This window comes from Daphnia pulicaria, chromosome 2, assembly GCF_021234035.1.
Source record: "Daphnia pulicaria isolate SC F1-1A chromosome 2, SC_F0-13Bv2, whole genome shotgun sequence".
NCBI classification, from domain to species: Eukaryota; Metazoa; Arthropoda; class Branchiopoda; order Diplostraca; family Daphniidae; genus Daphnia; species Daphnia pulicaria.
This window is the reverse complement of record NC_060914.1, coordinates 10,254,117-10,273,542: the sequence shown is the minus strand read 5'-3', so window position 1 is coordinate 10,273,542 and position 19,426 is coordinate 10,254,117. Positions and strand designations below refer to the sequence as shown.

The following is a 19,426-nucleotide window of genomic DNA, read 5'->3' as shown; positions in this document are numbered from 1 at the left end:
AGATTTGAACATTTTTTTTTTTTTTTATAATTTTGTTTTTGTTTCAAATTTTGCTCTGACGGGGCGGTAAAAATCGTTATTGAGATAGTAGCTCGAGTAAAAGCATGTTTTTAAAAAAAGAGGAGCGTGTGCGTTTTTTCCATGCTGTTTTTTTTGGGGGTGTAAAAATAATACTGCGGGAGGAGAGAAAGGGCGGGAGGTTTTCAAACGGCCGGGAGAAAAATCCCACAAACCCTAATTTGTTTTTCTTTTCTCTCCTTTTCATATGTATATCATATATATATAGCTACACACACAACACACAGAGACATATTGGGGGGTGGATTATTGCCGACTATTATCATATATCAATTGTCATCAAAATAGGATCGTTATTGAATTCAATTAAAAAGTTATATAATAATATAAAGGTGATGAAGGGGAAAAAAGGGGACCAAAAAATACTGGTTAGAAATATGTGTGCGCTTTCGATTACAAATTTTCGATTGACAGCGGGCTGGGGGGGGGAATAATAGGATAATAATAGTTTGGGGAGAACAAAAATTTGCGAAAAGATTTTCTTCTTCTTTTGTGCGTATCAAAACGTCAGCCACATTTTCTTTTTTCAATGGACGGGCTTCTATTTTGTTCTTTCCTTTTTTTTTAGATTTTATATTTTTTTTTTGTCGTGGGCAGCAGCAGCAGACTGGTGGAGGGGAGAGAAATTGTGGAATGCCAATTGTTGTTGTCTTTTTTGGGTTGTGATTGATTTTTTTTTTTTACGTTGTCAAAGTGGGAATGCAACTGTTACTTGGGGGTGGGTTGTGCATGTGCAATGAGTATTATAGCTGGCATTTGATTATTTGATAAAAAGTTTCGTTTTGGTTTTTCCTTCTTTTTTAGAAAATGTTGCGTCCAATCGTTGAGGGGAGTTTTCAAAATATGTTGTCGCGGGAAATTCAAAATCAGAGATAGATAGAGAGAGAGAGTTAAAAAAAGGAGATTCAATTGATGGATTTCGTGGCCGAACAGCCGCAGGTGCACTGCCGAACGATCGGGTAATGGAGAGGGATCCATTTGCAGAAGCGGGGCGGATCCCAGTACTGGCAGTGCCAGCGCAAAATGACGACTTCACGCTCTTCGGAGGCGCGGCAGGTCATTCCCGGCGGGAAGGAGCACGACTGGTTGGCGTGGCATCGTCCCTGTTTGATCCAGCGGGGCCAGTAGCGCGAGCCGAGATCCTTCCACCGGTAGATGACGGGGCATTGAGTGTAGAGCCAGAGGAATTTCTCCAACTTCTTGCGGACTTTGCGCGACAGGCGCGTCCGCACTCGGCTGCCGTCCGGCAGCTGCAGCGAGCCGAGGTTCCACTTTGAGCGGCCGGGGACGTTGCGCCTCGAGGGCGACAAATTGTTGTTGTAGCGGACCGGGTATTCGGCCGTGCCGTTCGGATACAGAATGGCTTCCTTGGGCTGTCCAATCGACATAAATCGTCCGTCGAAATGATCTACAACAACACAAAAAGATGAAAAATAAAAAGTTAGTCAAAACCTAAATTTTCTTAAATTTTTTTATTGGCCTAGAAAACAATTTCGAGGGGAGTCGAAAACGTGCCGATCAGTTCGACCGTTGGATTAACATTAATGCAGGGCTCTTTGGCCGTGCTCACGTCTCTATTATATTACGGAATTAGAATTTCATCAATTTCAAATTTGGGCTTTTTTTTTTCTTTTCCCTTTTCATTTCAAACGTGACCGTAATCCGACAGCGTCATTGTAGGCCCCGTTCGGCTCGTAAATCATTTCCTCTCCAGTTTGAACATTTAAGGGGATTTCCCCTTCCAATCGTCACCAGCCTCTAATCATCATCGTTGTCGTTTTCATTCCAGAAAAATGAATCCAAACAGTTAGACAATTGGCGTGTATCTGAATCGGAAGTAGTAGACTGTGGCCACCATTGGCGTGCACCTCCGCACAGCAACAGCCGAATATAGTTTCTGATATGTCTGGTATAAACAAGTCTATAAGAGGTTCTTCTTCTTTTTTCCTTTTTTTTTCCTTTTTTTCTTTCTGTTATATAGCAAGGAGCGAGGTTGTTGTCCGCTCCCGCGACCGGGATTGGCTCCTCGATTGCCCATGTACGACTGGCTTCTTCTTCTTCTTCTATACTCGACTACTTTTATCTACATAATAGCGACGAGGCAGCAAAGTGAAGTATTAAGCGATAAAAAAAGGAGCCAAACCCATCCATCCATCCATCCGCCCCATCCATCCATAATCGCCTTTTCCCACCCAACCAGAATCGGCCCCATCCTTGTCAACCGGCGGTAGCGGTGGTAGGGGGGAAACAAAAAAAGAATACTAAAACTATAAATAGACAACATGGATTTGATGGATATCCATCCGCATAGACAAGTCAGCTAAAAAAAAAACAACAACTTTCGGGTCTAGTTACATGCGATGCATAATGTAGCGCCGATATGGCGCATTTAATAAAGAAGAGACAAATAATTGAAGAGAATTCGACCGAAAAAAAAATCTATAGACTCGGTGACCCAGGGCAACCGACGATATCCTTGGACGGTGGTCACGTGTACGACATTTTGGCGTGAGAAAATACACAACCGGCCGCCCGCCGCGCTCCTATTCCTCCCAAGTGCGTGATTGACGTCAGAAAAACTAAACGGAAAATGGCTGAATCATCGATTTCGATATCGGCCCTGTCGGTCGAAACCGGATCGCAACTAGGAAGAGGAGACGGACGGACGGACGGACGGACGGACGGACGGCCGGCCGTGTCTTTGAATTGATCGAATTGGGTTTTTTGGGTTTTGAATTGAATTCAATCAAATGAGACACTAACCTTTGAGTCTGAGTCTGAGGGCGGCGGCGTCGATATCTTTGGGTTTGGGGTCGTATTTGGCGTCGGGTGATTCTAGAAGATCCGGAACCGGAAGGCCGGAAGAAGCGACAGACGGCGACGGCTGCGGTTTGACACGTAGTTGTTGCTGCTGCTGCTGCTGCTGTTGCTGGACGTTTTTGACGGTCGTCTGGACGGCGGCTGAGGCTCCTGGTAGCAATAAGGAGCCGGGAGATGTCGCCAGGACGGCGGCGACGACAACGACGGTCATGCCCAGCATTAAAGCGGGAAAGGAGCCGCCACCATGTCGACGACGTCGGTCGGCTGCTGCAACGACGGCGCCAGTTCCTGCTGCTCTTCTCATCATCTGCCAATCGAAACCATCAACACGAAATCAATTATCAATTATCAATGTCTTCCCCCCTTCCTTGTCCGGCTGATCAGGTCTCGATTTTTCATTGTCACATCGTCAGACGGACCATCACCAGACAATGTTTCATTATTCTTTTTTTTTCCGAAATACTAAACAAACAACGTGATTCGATTAGCAATTCAAAAATCAGATGACACACACACACAAGGAAAAGCGGAATTATTCCGCTGTGACGATCTCATTTGATTTGATATCTTTTGGGTTAAAAGGAAATTTCCTTATCTACAAACTAAAAATAAGAAGAAGAAGAAGAAGAAGAAGAGGAAGAAAAGGAGGTTTTTCGTTTTCCCATTTCCGGATCGTGTTCCGGCGGACCCCGGAGCGAACGCTGGGTTTTTTCTTCTTTTGGAACACACAACAATAGGAGCCGAGTCTACGTTATAGATCCTTGTGTGTGTAGTATAAATATATAAATAGGATTCAATCAGGAAGGAGCTCATCGCCGATGTCGAAGAGAAAAGAAGGAGAGAGACCACCCTCTTCTGCCATATCTCCTCCCTCTTTTTTTGACTTCCTGCATCTCCTTCTTTTCGGTCTCTTGATGTTGTTGCTCCTAGTCTAGCCTCCTATTTTTTTGGGGAGAAAGGGGGGTAGTGTTACTATCCCTCCTCACATGAAAAATGGATACGGCCATCGATATAGATTGGCTCCTCTCTCCTTTTTTCTTCTCCAAGGCTCCTGAGAAAGGGAGGGGGAAAAAACACAATTCGGCTCCTTATATCAAGCTCCTTGTATGTTTCAGGAAATGAGATGGAGATCCTACAACATGTCGGTGACCTGATGTAAAAGAGAGGACAAACCTTGGGAGGAGCTCCTATCCGACCCCTGGACACACACACACACACACAAAAGTCTGCTCCTACTCCAATGTTATGCACTATAAAGAGCCCCTAGGCATCATCAGGAGCATCATCCCTCCTTTTTTTCTTCTTCTTGCTTCTATATGCGCGGCCCTCATCCAGTCCATGTCTGAGTGTTTGTGGCGGATAGGACAAGAAAAAAGTGGGGCGTCGTGTGGATTAGCATCGAACCAAAAAAGACAAAAAGAGGAGCTCCTTGTTTCATCGCAAAATATTTTAAAAAGACAAAAAAAAAATGAATCCTTTTAAACGGCTATATAGCTTCGGGGGGGGGGGGGGGAGGGGGGAGGCTTTATATTTATAGTGAAAGGAGGGAAGATCCCACTTTCCTCTTTACATCATTTGGATTGCGCCGGAGTAGTAAGTCGTCGTCGTCGTCGTTTTCTATTTTGTTGTCCCTTTTTTCTGTTTGTGTTCCTTCTTTCTCTCTTTCTCCTAATACAAAACAAATAAATAATCATCGTTCCCGTTCGTCGCTATGTAATAGAGTGCATCTATAACTCATCATTTGGGATCACTTTTAGCGATAGATGCGCATCTTTCTCTCTCTCTCCTCCTTTCTTTTTTTTTTCTTCTGGGGAGGAATATGGGGGGGGGGGGGGATCTTGTTTTTACTTCGTATGCAATCGAGATGATGATCGATGAGACGGACAACCAAACAAGACTCCCCTCCGCAAGTGAGCAAAGCTCCTGATCCCTCCACGGTTTTTCCTTTTCTTTTTCCCATTTTTGTGTGGAAGAATATTTCTGGGGGGGCCGCACATACACAATAACAACATCATCAAAAAAAAAAGGAAGATGATCTAACTCGCTAAATCTTTATCCCTGATGTCTCAATACCAGTTGGTGGAGGGGCCCGGCCTCTCTCTCTCTTGCACACACATACAGTTTGACACGTTTTTCCTTCTTTTATGTGTTAGGAGCGCTGTCGGGGGGTGACCCAGGATCCTTCTCATCTTCTAAATGGATGATATATATAGTTGAGTAAAAGAGAGGGGGAAGTCTCGGACCCTGGCGGATTAATAGGACAAACAGAAGTTGAGAGAGAGAGGGGGAGAGAGAAGGAGAAAAAAGCTTTTATCAATATAACACAAGTCTAGATGTAGACAATATCGAGCAGGAGGAAATAGATATATACTACGACGACGACTACTACTGCTAGGGGGATGACTGAAAGACTTTGGGTTTTCTCTTTTCTCTCCCTCTCTTCTGCCAATCGATCCAGCCCGTTTGTGTGGAAAAATGACCAACAACGAGTCCGCTACTCTCTTCATCGAAGGGTGGACACACACACAAACACAAAAAAAAAGGGGGAAATAAAATATCTGCCACGACTTGTGTTATTGTTTGTATCAGAGAGCTTGGCTGTCTCGACCAAACAAAACAAAAAATGTGCTTATTGTGAAACGTGCTGTGGGGACCGATACGCTCCCACTCAAAAAAAAAAAAAAAAAAAAGTGTTGGGATCCCGAAAAGAAAGAAGAGGAAGTGATCCATTTCCCAAAGTCAAATCCCTTGGAAAAGAAAAAGAAAAAGTTAAAAAAAAAATTCCTTCACAGCAGCACCGCCACCCTTTTTCTTCTTCTTCTTCTTTCCTTCTTCCGTGTCTATTGAAAAATATGTTTCGAAGGACCCCCCGAAAAAGGGTGTCATTCCATAGCGCACAATAGGAATTCTAGAGAGAGAGAGAGAGAGCGGCGTAGAGAGAGAGAGGAATGCCACACATTCAACAACAATACAATTAGCCCCGTATAGAGAGTCGTCGCTCTTCTCTTATTGAAATGGTGAAAAAGCGAAGGTGAGAAGTATTTTTGGGGAAAAGAAAAATAAAAAATAAAAAGGTTGACACGTTCGTCACAGTTTTCACACGTTCTCCCCTCCAATAAATGATGGGACACTTGGGATGCTGATCTCCGAAAAGGTGTTGGTTTCAAACATTTTTTTTTCTTTTTCCTTTGACATAAAAAGAAAAAGGAGGAGGAGGAGGGAGGTGGGCTGACACGGACACAAATGTCTCCACTAAATGTTCTACTAATAGCCAGACACTAATAAAATCAAAAGAAATCATAATTACCTTTTGATGGATGATTGAGGGGCCCAGATGCAAACTACATTCACTAGAAGACGACACGGTTGGTTGGTTTTATAGAGTGTTTTTGTTTTGTTTCTTTTTTCTCGGCGGGCGATTCAAATAATTGTTAATTTTTCTTCTTGTTACATCACTTTAACCGTTCGATTCAAACCTCTGCGGCGGATGCGACTGCGGCCCGAAAAAGGTGGTGGACGTCTGCACGATAAAAAGATGCGGGAAAATACAAATTGGATTCGGTTACAAGATTTTTTTTTGGTTTTGTTTGTTTGATCTTCTTCAAACACACAGGAGGGGGGAGCAGCACGGATCGGGCGGGGGGGGGGGTTGACAGTAGTCTGACTGACTCTGGCGAGTCGTATGAGGAGCTGACACGGTAGTAGTGGAACTTTGTAGTAGCTGAGCTTCGTATGCGCTTGCGTCGTGCCTCGTATCCGGTTTTTGTGATGGAAAAGTGGGCAGGACTTTGTGACTTTTCGGTGGGCACGGTGTGGGGTGGACGGTGGGTGGTGGTGGGGGGGTTAGTAAGAGGAGGGGGTTATCTTGAGAAAAGAAAATTGTCGACGGGCCGCCCGCTTATAAAACCACCCTCTTCTTTTATATTAGATGGATAGAAAGAGATAGATAGATATAGACATGCATATATACATCTCCCTGGAACTATACGAGACTCTCACCCTCCCTGGACTGTTGTAGCCCAGCATTTTCGCTCTAAGCTCTCTTCCGTGTAATACAATAGAGACCCAGAGCCAAAAAAGAAACTTCTTCTTCTTCTTCTTGTACCACCCAAAGAAGAAAAACTCTCCGGCCCGTCTTTATCTCTCAATAAACCACCTCATACCCTCCTTCCCTTCTTCTTTCTAGATGCCACCCTCTTTATTCTCAACAGTTTCTGAAGGGGGGGGGGGATCCAGGGAAGAAAAATCGCGTTCCGGCCGCGCCAGAAGACCGAAAAGAAAAAGAAAAAAAAGGTGAAAATTATGATTAGATGTTTTTTTAATAGAATTCTAATCGATTGAAGTCTCCGGTCGAGCCCAGAGGAATTCAAATCTTCGCGCCCTCCTATTAGTTATTATTTAAGACATTTTTTAACATCAAAAATATCTTTTGATACTAGTCGAGTCTGAACTGGATTTCAACAAACAAAAAACAACCAGATGTGTATAAAGATCGATCGGCGGTAGATTCAAAAATAAAAAGAACGACTACTAAACAGCAGTAGGCAGCTATTGATAGCCTTTTAAAACACACACACGGCCGTTTTCAACAATCAAACACCGTTATTGCGATACACAACCCGCTGAGAAAACATTCGACAATAGTGTTCGGTTCGGGTTAGTTAGTCGACTCGATATCAAAGTCAAAAAAGGGAATAGAGAAACACAAAGCAAATTGACGTCACTCACCTCAGTGTGTACATAACAAAGAGAAAAACGTTTTGATCTTCGGATGGCGAGTGTTCACGCACCCAAACAAGAACAAACACACTATCCGGAAGTCGAACCGGAACGGAACTCTCTCGGTTTGTGAGGGATATTCCCGAGCGGTCGACATCGGGATAATGGGAAATGTGTCTTGTTTATACAAAAAAAAAACCAGCCAGTTCAGTTTAAGATTTTTCTTCCAAGATTATTTCCAACTAGACAAATAATACTATCGCAATTATTTGGCTATTCTTATTCGAATAAAATCGAATATTGAAAGTTTCAGCACAGACAGTCGTCGTCCGTCCATTGCATAAATAACTGGAAGAAGCCGGTCGATCGCAAACGTTCGATTCTTCCGCGTCTAGTTAATACACTCCCAGGGATATATTTATTCCCGATCGACCGATAAAAATACCCCAATACCAAAAAGGAAAAAAAAAAGGAACACGCACAAGTCTGTCCGTAAATATTTAAAAGGAAAATCAGTCGCAAAAAAAAAGTTGAATCATTTCATTAATGGACTACCAGAACATTTTCTGTTTTCCCATTTCAGAACCAAATCATTCGTCGAGAGTTCTAAAAGAAACAATCTTCTAGGTCATGAATGAATATTTGAACAACACGGCAGACTCCGCAATAAAATAAATACGCTCTCTACTGGTCGCGGTTGGTGCTGGGCGCAACCGGATGAGAATTTTCAACATTTGCCCTCCAAACTTTTGGTTGAAACATTTCGAAAGAAGAGAAAATGTCGACACTTGGTGGACTAAAAGATCAACAAGATCGATTGAACTTCTCGTGGAAAAGAAACAAAACCCGAGGACGATGATGATGATGAGAATAATAATAAAGAAAAAAAGGGGTATATACGTACTCTCCTATACAATATTTGGAGTTTAAGACGATGAATCATCGGACGACGATCGACACACACTTTTTCTTTTCGTCCAAAGTTTTTCAGCGCCGATCTGTTTGTCTGGCACAAGCGATCGAAGCTTCTCCTTTTATCCCGTTTTTCTGCATAAATCATTTGAAAAAACAAAGTATCAACTTTTTCTTTTTTTAAATATCCGCGACACACAAAATAAAATAAAAACTAAAAAAGTTTTTTTTTTTCGTCCGTCAACGAGGAAACCCAACAAAAATAAACCATGGCAATAAAAAACAAAAAAAAAAGGAATTAAATAAGATCATACCCACTGGAGCTAATTGAGTTTGAGGAAATCTTGTCGGCTGCTGCTGCTGCTGGCGGCATCTTCTTTAGCCTAATCTTTCGTCGCCTTATCGGTTTCGCCATTGCTGCCAAAAAGTGAAAAGATTGAACAGCTCCACTTTTTTTTTCTTCTCTTCAAATTGTTGCTGGGGAAACTCCCCAATTTTTGTTGCGGCGCGGGCCCGGATCAAAAAGTGAAGCGAGTCTGTGTTTTTCCGCACTTGCACGAAAAAAAAAAAAAAAAAAGTAACTTCCATCCAAAAATTGGTGCGAAAAAGACGGAAGTTAGAAAAAAGTGGAATCAAACTGACGCCATCCGATTTGGGCCAAGAGTGGATGCACATCCGTGTTGGCAACGACACCGACAGATGAAAACTGGGCAGCAAAAGAAAAATGGAACCAAACTGCCATCTCCCTAAAGAGACACAAAACAAAACACAAAACACGGATAACAAATTGGACAACACTTTTGGCGTTCAGACGACTACTACTACGTCTCTACTACAACCAATACTACTACTACTACTACGACGGTGTTTACTACGAAGGAAGTTGGAAGAAAAAAAATACATACTACCAATTCCATCTAAACTACGATGGATCGTGTCAATATTCGCTCAGCTGGAGACTCACCATTGCCCCCTGCCCAAATGGATGGCCGGCGGAATACGAGCTGTGAACATCACCAAGCGAGGCGATAGATATATTCTTCTTCTCCTGGGCTCTCAAGTTATTCAAAAACGGCCATTTCAATACAATCTCTTTTCTCCGCGTCCAAAACGAAAACTTTTGCCTCCATTTCTATTCCGCCAGACTTGACCTCTCGTAGTAGAGTAAGAGTAGTAGGACTACTACTACTATCACTTCCTAGAAGAGATTTTTTTTCCTTCTTCTTCCTGGATCCAGGAAAAGTTTACGGATTATGGACTTTGGCAAATGTTTTCGTTCCGTGACGCACGAAGGCAAAGTTCCAGGTTCAATCAGAACGAGTCGCTTTCACAGGACGCCCTTCATCGATGCTCTTTGCGTGTCATTTTCAGGAGTGGGGAAGAAGAAGAAGAAGAAAAAAAATAAGGGATGGAGAAGGAAAAGGCGACAACAGACGTACACACACACGCCGCCGGACGAGATGTGCCGAAGAGTTTTTCCACGCGACACCAGTTTGACATTTTCTTTTTGCGTTTTTGTTTTTTTCTTGGCTGCTTTTGGTTGATGACAGCCAAATCATTTTATTCAACACGATCAAATACTATGAGAGAGGTAAAAGGATGAAAAACAGGAGTTGGGGGAGGGAACAAAATTGGGATGTTTCACTTTTTCTCTCACTGTGTCACTTTTTTTTTTGTTTTTTTTTTTGCCTGTGTTAAACCAAAAATTTCTTTGCATTAAAAAAAAAATTTGGGAGGAAAACAATCAAAGGGAGAAACAAACAATACCAAGGGAAGGTGGGTAAAAAAGGGATGGGGAGGTATTTCAAATGAGAGAAAGGAATTAAGACAAAAAAAAAATAATTAATCAATTATTATTATTATTTTTTAAAAAAGAGACAATGAATCGACGATTGGCCAATGAGGGGGGTCTGTGTTTCTTGTTTGTTTTTCACCGAAACATTGAATCTTTTTGAAATTTTATTTTTTCTATTTTTAAGCGTCTTGGCCTTCAATCTTCTCCTTCTTCAGATCTGTTGGAACTTCGCCTGCTCGGTGGTAAACAAGACATGGAAACAGCGTTATTTTTTGTTTTTCTCTTCAAAACTTGGTTAGTTTCTGTTTTTTTTATTTTTTATTCCAAATTTGGATTGGCATTACCTTCGGGACTGACAGCGTCACTCGTCGAGTTTTCACGCGGTCGCTTCTTGCCGGGTGATGGACCACCGGCGGCCGTCGAGGCCTTGTTGAAGCTGCGCGATCCCGATGAAAGCGGCTTGGCCATTCCAAGTACTTTGAATATTTGGCGGAAGGCGACTTGACGCAACGCTTGCTGCAATCGGGTAAACACACACGCGGGACAAAAATCAATACAAATCCAATCTCGGAAATAGACATTCGATCGGCGGTGTTATTTATTTACCTGGGCAGAGGCCGTCATGTCTTCGCGTTCTTGTGCGCTCAAATTGCCGCAAACGTCGATGGCGTCTTTCTCGCACGGATCGCCGATACCTTGACATTTCCCACGTAAAGATCAACTATTTGGAATGAACAATTCAACGTAACTTGTTTGATTTACCTGGACCCCATCCGTCATTGGTGCTTAGCAAAATGCCGGCAGAGAGCGTCTCGAATACTCGGCGGAGGGCGTCGCCTGGAGACAGCGGAGTGCCGGCACTGAACGTGGCTCGTTCCACAATTAATTCTATTGCCTGCAAATGCATAATTGAAATTCAATTTGAGACCAATCGATGGTCAATCGTTAGGGAAGGGACAACAACAACAAATGTTTACCCAGAGATCAAGATTCGACCAGACGGGCGAACGCTGACAGAAATCCCTCATGACCCTGATTACTAGGACGCAATTTTGGAGCGTATTGGCTCTGGCCTGGAACCATTTGGCTCGACGCAGCAGCGCCAGCGAGTGCAGGCAATCTTTCGTGTTGAGACGACCTTCCTTGATCGTGGCGACGTCATTCATATCAACGTCGTTGCCTGGAAACGGGCACAATTCAAATCATCACTAATGCACCGACGAATCAAATAGTCACATCAAGAGCAACAACGTACCAGAAGGAGCCGTTCCATTCGTGGAGCCAGCGGTGGCAGCAGCTGCAGCGAGTTGCTCTTCCCTGACAACGGGCGAAGTCAGAGAAACCTTGACCAAAATATCACCCGGCAGGCCGTGACCCTGGACCGATTTCACCATGACAACTGCTTCACTGGGGAGCGTTTCCACGTTGAACGTGATTGATGGGGCGACGACCTTAATAACGAGAGAGAGAGACAGATAATCAAGCCAGTCCCTTATCCTCTTGCCCTCCTCCTCCCTTTTGATTGATGTTGCCGACTACTTACAGAGAGGTGGGCCGGCAGAGCTTGGGCAACTCTGTCCAGCAATTGATAAGTAGGTGGCTGGGAGCAGAGTACGACCAGCTGAACGGTGCGGTCGCCTTTCAAAAGTAATCCTTTGGCCAGCAGTCCAACCCTCATGACGCCCTTCAGCATCCGCTGCGGCTGAGCCGAACCGTTTGAAGCCGTCGTAGTCGTTGCAGCGGCCGCTGGAGACGAAATTGCAGTAGCTGGAGCGGCAGGAGGAACAAGATTATTGGTGGTGGTACCGGCGGCAGCCTGAGAAACGGCCGTCGCTGGGGCAACAGCGGGAGATGTGGCTGCAACAGGCGATTGAGCAAGGGCGCTGGATTGCGGAGGAGTCTCAGTAGTCTTCGTCGCTTCTTCGGGTTGGTGCGTCAGCTGATCCGAAACCAATTTCAACGAACGTTCGACATACGAAACTAATGTCTGTATGGCCTCTAATTCCATCTCCTGGATAATTATAGAATTGTAAATCATTTGATTAATTGAATTATTTTGAAAATTGAACTCTAAAATGATTCCATACCGATGGATAAATTTCAGCATGTTTCGCCATGACATGCCGATCGTCATTTGATTCGGGTTTACGCATAGCTGGATTGGGAAGGCCCATCGGCATTGATCCGGTAGGGAAATACTATGGCACGAATACACAAAAAAATAGATTAAAAACTTCAATCGTAAGCAAAACGTGTCTTGCCTAGAGGCAAAATCTTACCTGTGGCGGAGGTGGTAAACCCATCGAAAGACCTCCATGTCTGCCAAGTCCTCCACGTGAAGGGCTGGCCCAATAGGCTGGAGGACGTGGCTGGTTTCCATCTTCCATGACAGACGGAGCCTGTGGCATTTCTTCGTAGTTCTCACTACCTTCCCAACCCCCTTCGTTGGGCTTCCGCCTCTCCTGCCAACCTGGTATCGTTTTATTCTTTTGACGAAGAGCTGGCCAACCTTTGGCTTCCACTACTAAATTGGGGTCTACTTTCTTCTTGTACATTAACCTTGAAGAGTAGGGACAAAAAGTTTAGCTTCATCTACACACCGATTTAGACTAATTCCATCATTACCTATGACGTCTGCCTTTCAGATGCATATCCTTGGCATTGACATCGTTGAAGCGACAATCGCAGAGCCGGCAATTGAACCCGGTTATTTTGCCTTTAATCAGAGATACCTAGAATCAATTTCTGTCGGCCGGGCACGAACTAAGAATGTTCAAAAAGTATACCGTCGCCGCCGCGCAATTCTTCCACGTAATCTTGCCCTACAGGTTGGATCACCTTCTCTTCTTCCCATTGGGCAACCACTGCCTGTGCTGTTTCTGTAGCGGCAGCAGCTGTCATTGGCACTTCAGCCTCTTTCTTGATTGCCTGAACGGCCACCGGCGCCGTCGTCGTGGCAGCAACAGCAACAGGAGCGGCCGCTGGGACTTCTTCAGATCCGTTAGCTTTCGGCCCGCCAAGCGTGTTTAAGTAGTTTCCACCTGCACATACATGACAAAGGGATACCGAATAAAAATTGAGCAAACATTCAAAATGAAATAATGAAGTCGTCTTTCTTCTTTCTTTACCCAGAAAGTTGATTTTAGGAGTTCCGGCCACTACTTTCACGACCGTCGCTGCTGAAACAGCCGGTGTAGGTACCGCTGTTGCAGGAGTTGTGGTCGCTGTGGTGGTAGTGGCAACAGGTGCAGTGGTCACAGCGGCGGCTGAAGTAGTCGGTGTGGCTGCTGCGGTTCCAGTCGCTTTTGAATGAATCAATTGAGGCTCAGCAGGTGGAATTGGTTTACCTAGTTTAGTATGAAGCTTGACGACCTAGAAAATGTGAGAAGACTAATAAGTTCCAACTTGGAATATTTCACAATTTCGTCAAGTTCGACAACCTTTTGATGCTTTGTTCCGCGAATGTGAGCTGCATAGGCATCAGAAGAAGTGCAAGTCACGTTGCAAAGTTCGCAGTGCAAAGCGGCCCCAGTCCGTGGGGTAGGAACCTAAAAGAATCAGATAACGGTTAATCCATTTACCAGATTTTGAATGAGAAAAACATTAAGAGCTGAATGCATACCATAGGGAGTCCTGTGCGAACAGCTGCTTCTTTCTTCTTGTGCTTTTGTCCGTCCAAGTGGTCTTTGTAGGTCTGGGGACCTTGGGAAAATAGTAAACAAAACGTAGATTTTCACGTCAAAGTGCGTAAATTGAACCGCATGGTTTTATCACTTACTTGCACATGAGATTTTGCAAACTTCACAGTAATGGAGCTGTTGAGTAGAACTGCTGGTCCAACGCTGATTAAAACCGCCAGCAAAGTATCGGCCACGTGTTTTAGGTCCGCCTTGTCCTCCTCCTCCTCCTCCACCGCCGCCGCCTCCGCCGTGACCGGATTTGTTTCCGGACATTTGGCCTCCTCCACCCATTTGTGGTGCTTTAGGTCCGGATTGGTGATGTAGGTAAGCATGAGCTGCATTGAAGAAAGCAGCCTCATAGCCTTGATAATGAGCTGGGGGGATTCCTTGTCCATCCTGCTTACCTGGTCCTGCGAGAAACATGAAATGAATGTATTTTAGATCAACCAATACTGCCAGCAATGATTCCACTTACCTGGTGGTCCCGGGAAATAGTTTTTTGATGGTTCATAGTTTGATTTAGCGGGGAAGCCATAATATCCTGCTATTGTAATTTGTTTAGTTACGTAGCCTAAGTTTTACTAAATACAAGTTGTCAGCTAGGGAGATTAAATTCAAATATAGCAAGTGCCCAAATGCATCTTCACTTTACAACACAGTAAACTTCTAGTGAAAAAAATAATGAGAACTTAAGTAATCTTAAGGCTTTCAAGCAAAGGCTTCAACAACAAAAATTTACGTCTACCACATGATTCAAGTTGGGGAGAAAGATTAATGCAAGTTTAATTTGTTGAGCTTGATGAGTTGAGCACATTTAAATTAAGGCTACTGAAGATGTCAGGTTCATGTAACTAGTCTTGGAGACCAGATTCAACGTTGTTGTTTCTAACTTGATTCTCAGAGTTTAACCAGTGGTAGTATTCTACTTTAAAAACATGGTAATGATAGGAAACCAACCAGCAAAAGCCGCCGTGTTAGGATAGGCCGTATGAGCCGTGTCGTAGGAGGTTTGGCCCGCAGCCGGGGCCGAGTGGCCACCGGCGGAATAGCCCGGGCTTGGTCCGGCCGAAGCTCCGTACGCTTGCGTCCCAGCTCTGTGTGGTATAAGAACGGCAAAATTCCAAAAGAGATACACGACTCGTCCATATTAGTTGTTTAGGGCCATCAGCGATCATTAAAAAGGTTATGATTTTCGTCATAATGAAGACAACGTAGGTGAAAAATGGGTTCAAAATTTTGCCGTCGTCATGATCGATGGTGGCGATTCAACACCAACATGGCGGCATGTTGCTGGCGAGAAATGTGTATGTACCGTAGAAAAATTACGTTTTCAAACATGCAAGCAACTCTTACTCAACTGATGGGTGGAATCATTTGATTCCTGACAGCTTCCTTTACCTTTTACTATCGTTAATTATTCCCAATTGACAAAAATTACCCTACTTACGCTTGTTGATTTCCAGCCGGGATGAAATTGTAGTATGGGTTTCCAGCCATTTTTACGTTGAATAAACGAGTCGATCAATAAAAAAGCCGACTGGTACTAGTTGTCTGCCTTTCGGCTTTAGTCTGCGTCTACGCAGCGGTGCCACATCACTTTAAATTGGCTTCAACGCAAACAAATGTTATTTTTTTTTAAATAAATATTATTTTAGATTTTTACACTTCGTAAATGTGTATTCAACTTAATAAACACCGGATAACCCAAAAAGTATTCATAGGGATTTTCATTTATTCAAAAATTAAGTAAACTCTGTCTTTAATTTTGGTCTAAGAGAGGGGAAAAATTCATTCTTAATGAACGATGATTAGCACTTTTGAAATCTAGGCGGGATTTTGCTTCCGGTCGTTTTTGCGGACTTGTTCCAACATTTCTATATAAAATATTGATATTGTGCCATTATTTGCATTATACATGTAATGTAAATGCATTTTATTACATACCAGCAATAACCAATTTCAATCCTTGAGCAAGCTGAATAGCTGAGTACCTAGCAAAAATAAATTAAGTATTTTAAAATGTGATATCTCCTTTAGAATCCAATCTCTACCTATTTTTGAAATACTATCAACTTACGGTTTGTTCAAAACAGGCACATGAACAAAAGCTGTTCTGGTTTTATCAACACAGAGGGATGAATAAAATATGTAGTCACACAGGTAGCGGCCTGGATCAGTTGACACACAGGAAACTAGACCACAAGTAGAGCTGTTCACATTTTGGCAAATTGTTCTCATGTCAATAGAGGATTCTAGATAGTCCGGGCATCCTTCAACACACACACCACCTTCAGGGAGGTTGCCTGTGTTGTCCAATGAACCGTATCCTTTGTTGAAGGCTTGAGTTTCCAAAGTTAATTCTTGGGCCATACCAGAGACTCCGACATGAACAACAAGCTATATTTAGAAGAATAACACAATTAAATTTCAAAGCTTAAACACCTCATATCATTACCTTTGGTTTATACAGTTGCCACAAAATTGGAATTTCATTTTTCACGTAATCATATTCAACTGGAATTTCCTTAGTTACTAATTGGATTCCGAGCTCTCGTTCTACGTCTAAACCGCGTAGCAATTTGACAGCTTCCATGCTAGAATTAATTTTATGAACTCCAAAAGGCCCAAAACCAGTCACTATTACCGTATCTTCGCACACGGGAAATTCTTCGTTGGACCCCATTTCTTCTTTACCCAGGTGTGACGGAACAAAGAACTCGACCAAGAAATAATACTGCAAGATTATAGGTAGTAACCTTGTTATGACGTGACTGTCGTGACATTTATCTAAACTCACGCACAGCCACAGGTAGGTGCAATGTTGCCGGTTAAACAATAACAATTGAGGTGAACGAACTCGCTCTCTCATTTTAAAATTAAAAAAACGAATTAACCAGTGCAGATGGAAATCGAAGAATTCTGTTTTTATTTATCAATCGGCGCAGACAGTTTGTTATGTACTTCAAAAAAGATACCTCACTCTTGCGAAGGGTTGGTGGCCAACAAGTGTCGGTGAACCATCTCTTCGCGGTTGATGAGGTGATTGGTTTTGGTGACGAGGTCCATCAGCGAGGCGAGGCCACTTGACCAATTGTTGAGTAGGACATTGACGTCTTGCGTTTGTGACGTTTGGAAATGAACGACGCCGTCCAATCGGTCCACCTTGGCGGTGACGGTCTTGCTGGAAACCAAATTGGAGAGAAACTCTTCCGTTTCCTCGACCGACAAGTCAAGGAGAGCCGCCATTCTTTGCATCGTCACACGGGTGTAGTACTTGGCCATAATGCGGATATTGTACTCGACAACGCGGGTCTTGAGGGCCTTCCAGCGTTTCTCACTTTCCTCGGTACCTGTTGTCAAATTATTAGCACTCGTCTCCGTTTGTTAAACAAAAAAATGGATTGTCAATTCAAACTCACCGACGGTGAAGACGTTAGTTGCTGGTGTGGAAGCGTCTCCCACTCGAAGGACTTGTTCATACTGCTGGCAGAGAGTACCCCAGTGGATGAGTTCAGCAGCGATAAACAACTGCAGCAGTTCCCTGGAAAGACAAATTGGATTAGATTGCGCCGACAATTGCATTCCATGACATTCCGGTGGGTTACTTGTATTTGGGGATTTCGTCGACGACTTTCTCCTGGAGGAACCGGTGAGTGAGATCGGACTGTTCGTTGTCAAAGGGACTCAGCAAAAGGTAAAGGATGGCGTGCTGCATCATCATGCGTCGATCGGCCTCGTTCTCCTGGATCACGTCAGTGTTGTACATGGCCCGGTAGTGTTTACAGATGGAAAGATACGATCCTTCGTGCTGGTCCACATCGATCATGATTCTACAAAACGTGAAAAAAAAAGGAATCAATTAAGACATTTCGTACAGCCAAAAGAATCCAATAAATACACACTTGTAAAATTTCAGCTTAAGGTCGTGCGAGTCCTTTTCTTCAAAGAATTTGATGCTGATCTTCTTCGAAATGATCTGCGTGCGGATAAAGTCTTTCTTTGCGAGACAAAGCCTCATTTGTTCCAGAATGAGCTCGACCTGTAGTAAGGATCGACAAATTAATTGAATTGCCAAAAGAAATTCTACAATTTCATCAAACCTTTTCTCGCTTTTCCATGGATCCGTAGGTCTCAACCTGGAGCTCCTGGAGAATGTCGGCGGCTTCAGTGACTTCACCTTCATTTTCCTTCATTTGGGCTAGAATGTGAGTCAATCGGGCGCGTTCCACCTCAACATAGATCTGCAAAAATGTTTTACTTATGTGAAAAGTTCATAATGGAATTTTTCAAAACTATTGTCAAACCTTTCCAGTAGTGACAGTTCTGAGGGTATCAATCAGTTTGAGCTTCACTTCCTTGGTAGGCATCTGGTCAACATATTTGCAGCATTGCTGGACCATTTTGGTAACAGCTGCTTTCAACTGGCTCCTTCTTTTGGTCAAACTAATGACATTTTCGTTGAGCAGATCCCACTTCTTGGTGTCGAAGCAAAGCTGCACAATAGCTTCCAAGATACGTCCAGTGGAGATGGCATCGGCACCCTGCAGGAAAAGAAATGAACAATGAATCGACTCAGCAAAAACGTTTAAAAAAAAGTCCACTCACAGTCCTAGTCTGCTTCTCAAGAGCATAAAGAATTTCCAGGCCTTCATTAATTTTGCCCTCTGCCGCCAAAGCTTTACAGATGGGTATCTTTTCATCGCAAGTCGAACTGTAGTCCACTTCCATCTTGATGATACGGCCCCCGTCGGTTGTGTTTGATTCCGCCATGACTTTTCTTTCGCTTCAAGCCTTTCAGACTCTTTACATCAAACCAAACGTTTAATTGTCGAGTTAAATATGTGTGGTGAATTGTAATTGTCAAACACTTACGTACCGGTATTCCTAGTTTTGATTAACAACTTTCTGCACTGTCACAGGACAAGAGCTTCATGTGCAGACATAAAACTCGACGCAACGTTGCCACATTTTCGTTGGTACGACGTTGCGCACAGAATTCCGCTAAATAAAATTTAAAAAAATTATAACCGGAATAACAGAGCACGAACCCGACCAAAAATCCAAAGTAAAAAAAAAATAAATATCAAATCAATTGAACCCAGTGAATCCGATCGGCTATATAGAAAGCAAACAAAAATCGCCATGCCTTACGCTTACGGCCTTACGGGGGTAGACACAGACAAGAGAAGTCGGAATCATTTTCGAACGATAACGTTCGTAACTTCGTATATAAAAGAGAAAAAAAAAAAAAGAGAGAAGCTGCTATAGAACGAGTAACAGATTTCAAATCGGAAATGGAAAAAGTTCACGGAGCCAACAAAGAAGATGGGAAGATTGAATTATTCAACGGCGAACATTCGCTTGCTGTGCATTCGACCGGAAAAATATTATATCCAATAGAAAAATTCGGCCGGAAAAGAAA

The 19,426-nt window shown here is 43.4% G+C and overlaps 4 protein-coding genes across 9 annotated transcripts; all 4 read right to left on the bottom strand.

Annotated features, from left to right (window-relative positions):
* Positions 1-688: 688 nt before the first annotated feature.
* LOC124326418 (noggin-2-like) lies at positions 689-8,699 on the bottom strand. 2 transcript variants are annotated; one of them, XM_046785248.1, is made up of 4 exons: positions 8,522-8,699; positions 6,206-6,418; positions 2,842-3,205; positions 689-1,486 (listed from the first exon to the last, which is right to left on the bottom strand). In XM_046785248.1, the coding sequence occupies exons 3-4, from the start codon at positions 3,203-3,205 to the stop codon at positions 984-986; spliced, it is 867 nt and encodes a 288-aa protein (XP_046641204.1). In that variant the 5' UTR covers positions 6,206-6,418; positions 8,522-8,699; the 3' UTR covers positions 689-983. The 2 variants fall into 2 exon arrangements, with proteins under 2 accessions (XP_046641204.1, XP_046641203.1); XM_046785247.1 differs by lacking the exon at positions 8,522-8,699 and having other exon boundaries at positions 6,206-7,255.
* A 1,379-nt stretch (positions 8,700-10,078) lies between these two features.
* LOC124326055 (zinc finger RNA-binding protein-like) lies at positions 10,079-15,579 on the bottom strand. Of its 5 annotated transcripts, none has more exons than XM_046784656.1 (19): positions 15,452-15,579; positions 14,962-15,098; positions 14,480-14,548; positions 14,409-14,414; positions 14,103-14,339; positions 13,947-14,026; positions 13,765-13,872; positions 13,453-13,696; positions 13,111-13,365; positions 12,950-13,040; positions 12,604-12,883; positions 12,412-12,522; positions 11,868-12,335; positions 11,580-11,775; positions 11,302-11,504; positions 11,087-11,219; positions 10,931-11,019; positions 10,669-10,840; positions 10,079-10,556 (listed from the first exon to the last, which is right to left on the bottom strand). In XM_046784656.1, the coding sequence occupies exons 1-19, from the start codon at positions 15,499-15,501 to the stop codon at positions 10,504-10,506; spliced, it is 2,982 nt and encodes a 993-aa protein (XP_046640612.1). In that variant the 5' UTR covers positions 15,502-15,579; the 3' UTR covers positions 10,079-10,503. The 5 variants fall into 5 exon arrangements, with proteins under 5 accessions (XP_046640612.1, XP_046640613.1, XP_046640610.1 ...); XM_046784657.1 differs by having other exon boundaries at positions 14,480-14,545; XM_046784654.1 differs by having other exon boundaries at positions 14,103-14,414.
* An 87-nt stretch (positions 15,580-15,666) lies between these two features.
* LOC124326429 (pyroglutamyl-peptidase 1-like) lies at positions 15,667-16,815 on the bottom strand. Its single transcript, XM_046785261.1, has 4 exons — positions 16,460-16,815; positions 16,082-16,401; positions 15,949-15,995; positions 15,667-15,878 (listed from the first exon to the last, which is right to left on the bottom strand). Exons 1-4 carry the CDS (start codon positions 16,685-16,687, stop codon positions 15,829-15,831), a joined length of 645 nt encoding a protein of 214 aa, XP_046641217.1. The 5' UTR covers positions 16,688-16,815; the 3' UTR covers positions 15,667-15,828.
* Positions 16,816-16,907: 92 nt separating this feature from the next.
* LOC124326187 (26S proteasome non-ATPase regulatory subunit 12-like) lies at positions 16,908-18,986 on the bottom strand. The gene is made up of 8 exons (XM_046784882.1): positions 18,881-18,986; positions 18,610-18,805; positions 18,309-18,545; positions 18,105-18,245; positions 17,907-18,043; positions 17,610-17,834; positions 17,424-17,545; positions 16,908-17,354 (listed from the first exon to the last, which is right to left on the bottom strand). The coding sequence occupies exons 2-8, from the start codon at positions 18,772-18,774 to the stop codon at positions 16,981-16,983; spliced, it is 1,401 nt and encodes a 466-aa protein (XP_046640838.1). The 5' UTR covers positions 18,775-18,805; positions 18,881-18,986; the 3' UTR covers positions 16,908-16,980.
* Between the last annotated feature and the right edge of the window lie 440 nt (positions 18,987-19,426).

Coding starts and splice junctions, on each gene's coding strand:
- LOC124326418 (XM_046785248.1), bottom strand. CDS start 3,205: ATGATGAGAAGAGCAGCAGGAACTGGCGCCGTCGTTGCAGCAGCCGAC. Junction 1,487..2,841: donor CCTCAGACTCAGACTCAAAG/GTTAGTGTCTCA, acceptor GTGTTGTTGTAG/ATCATTTCGACGGACGATTT.
- LOC124326055 (XM_046784654.1), bottom strand. CDS start 15,501: ATGGCTGGAAACCCATACTACAATTTCATCCCGGCTGGAAATCAACAA. Junction 14,415..14,479: donor CTATTTCCCGGGACCACCAG/GTAAGTGGAATC, acceptor TGTTTCTCGCAG/GACCAGGTAAGCAGGATGGA. Junction 13,041..13,110: donor AGAATTGCGCGGCGGCGACG/GTATACTTTTTG, acceptor CTCTGATTAAAG/GCAAAATAACCGGGTTCAAT.
- LOC124326429 (XM_046785261.1), bottom strand. CDS start 16,687: ATGGGGTCCAACGAAGAATTTCCCGTGTGCGAAGATACGGTAATAGTG. Junction 16,402..16,459: donor GGCAACTGTATAAACCAAAG/GTAATGATATGA, acceptor TTCTAAATATAG/CTTGTTGTTCATGTCGGAGT. Junction 15,996..16,081: donor GTGCCTGTTTTGAACAAACC/GTAAGTTGATAG, acceptor TATTTTTGCTAG/GTACTCAGCTATTCAGCTTG.
- LOC124326187 (XM_046784882.1), bottom strand. CDS start 18,774: ATGGCGGAATCAAACACAACCGACGGGGGCCGTATCATCAAGATGGAA. Junction 17,546..17,609: donor GACGAAATCCCCAAATACAA/GTAACCCACCGG, acceptor TTGTCTTTCCAG/GGAACTGCTGCAGTTGTTTA. Junction 17,355..17,423: donor AACTAACGTCTTCACCGTCG/GTGAGTTTGAAT, acceptor ATTTGACAACAG/GTACCGAGGAAAGTGAGAAA.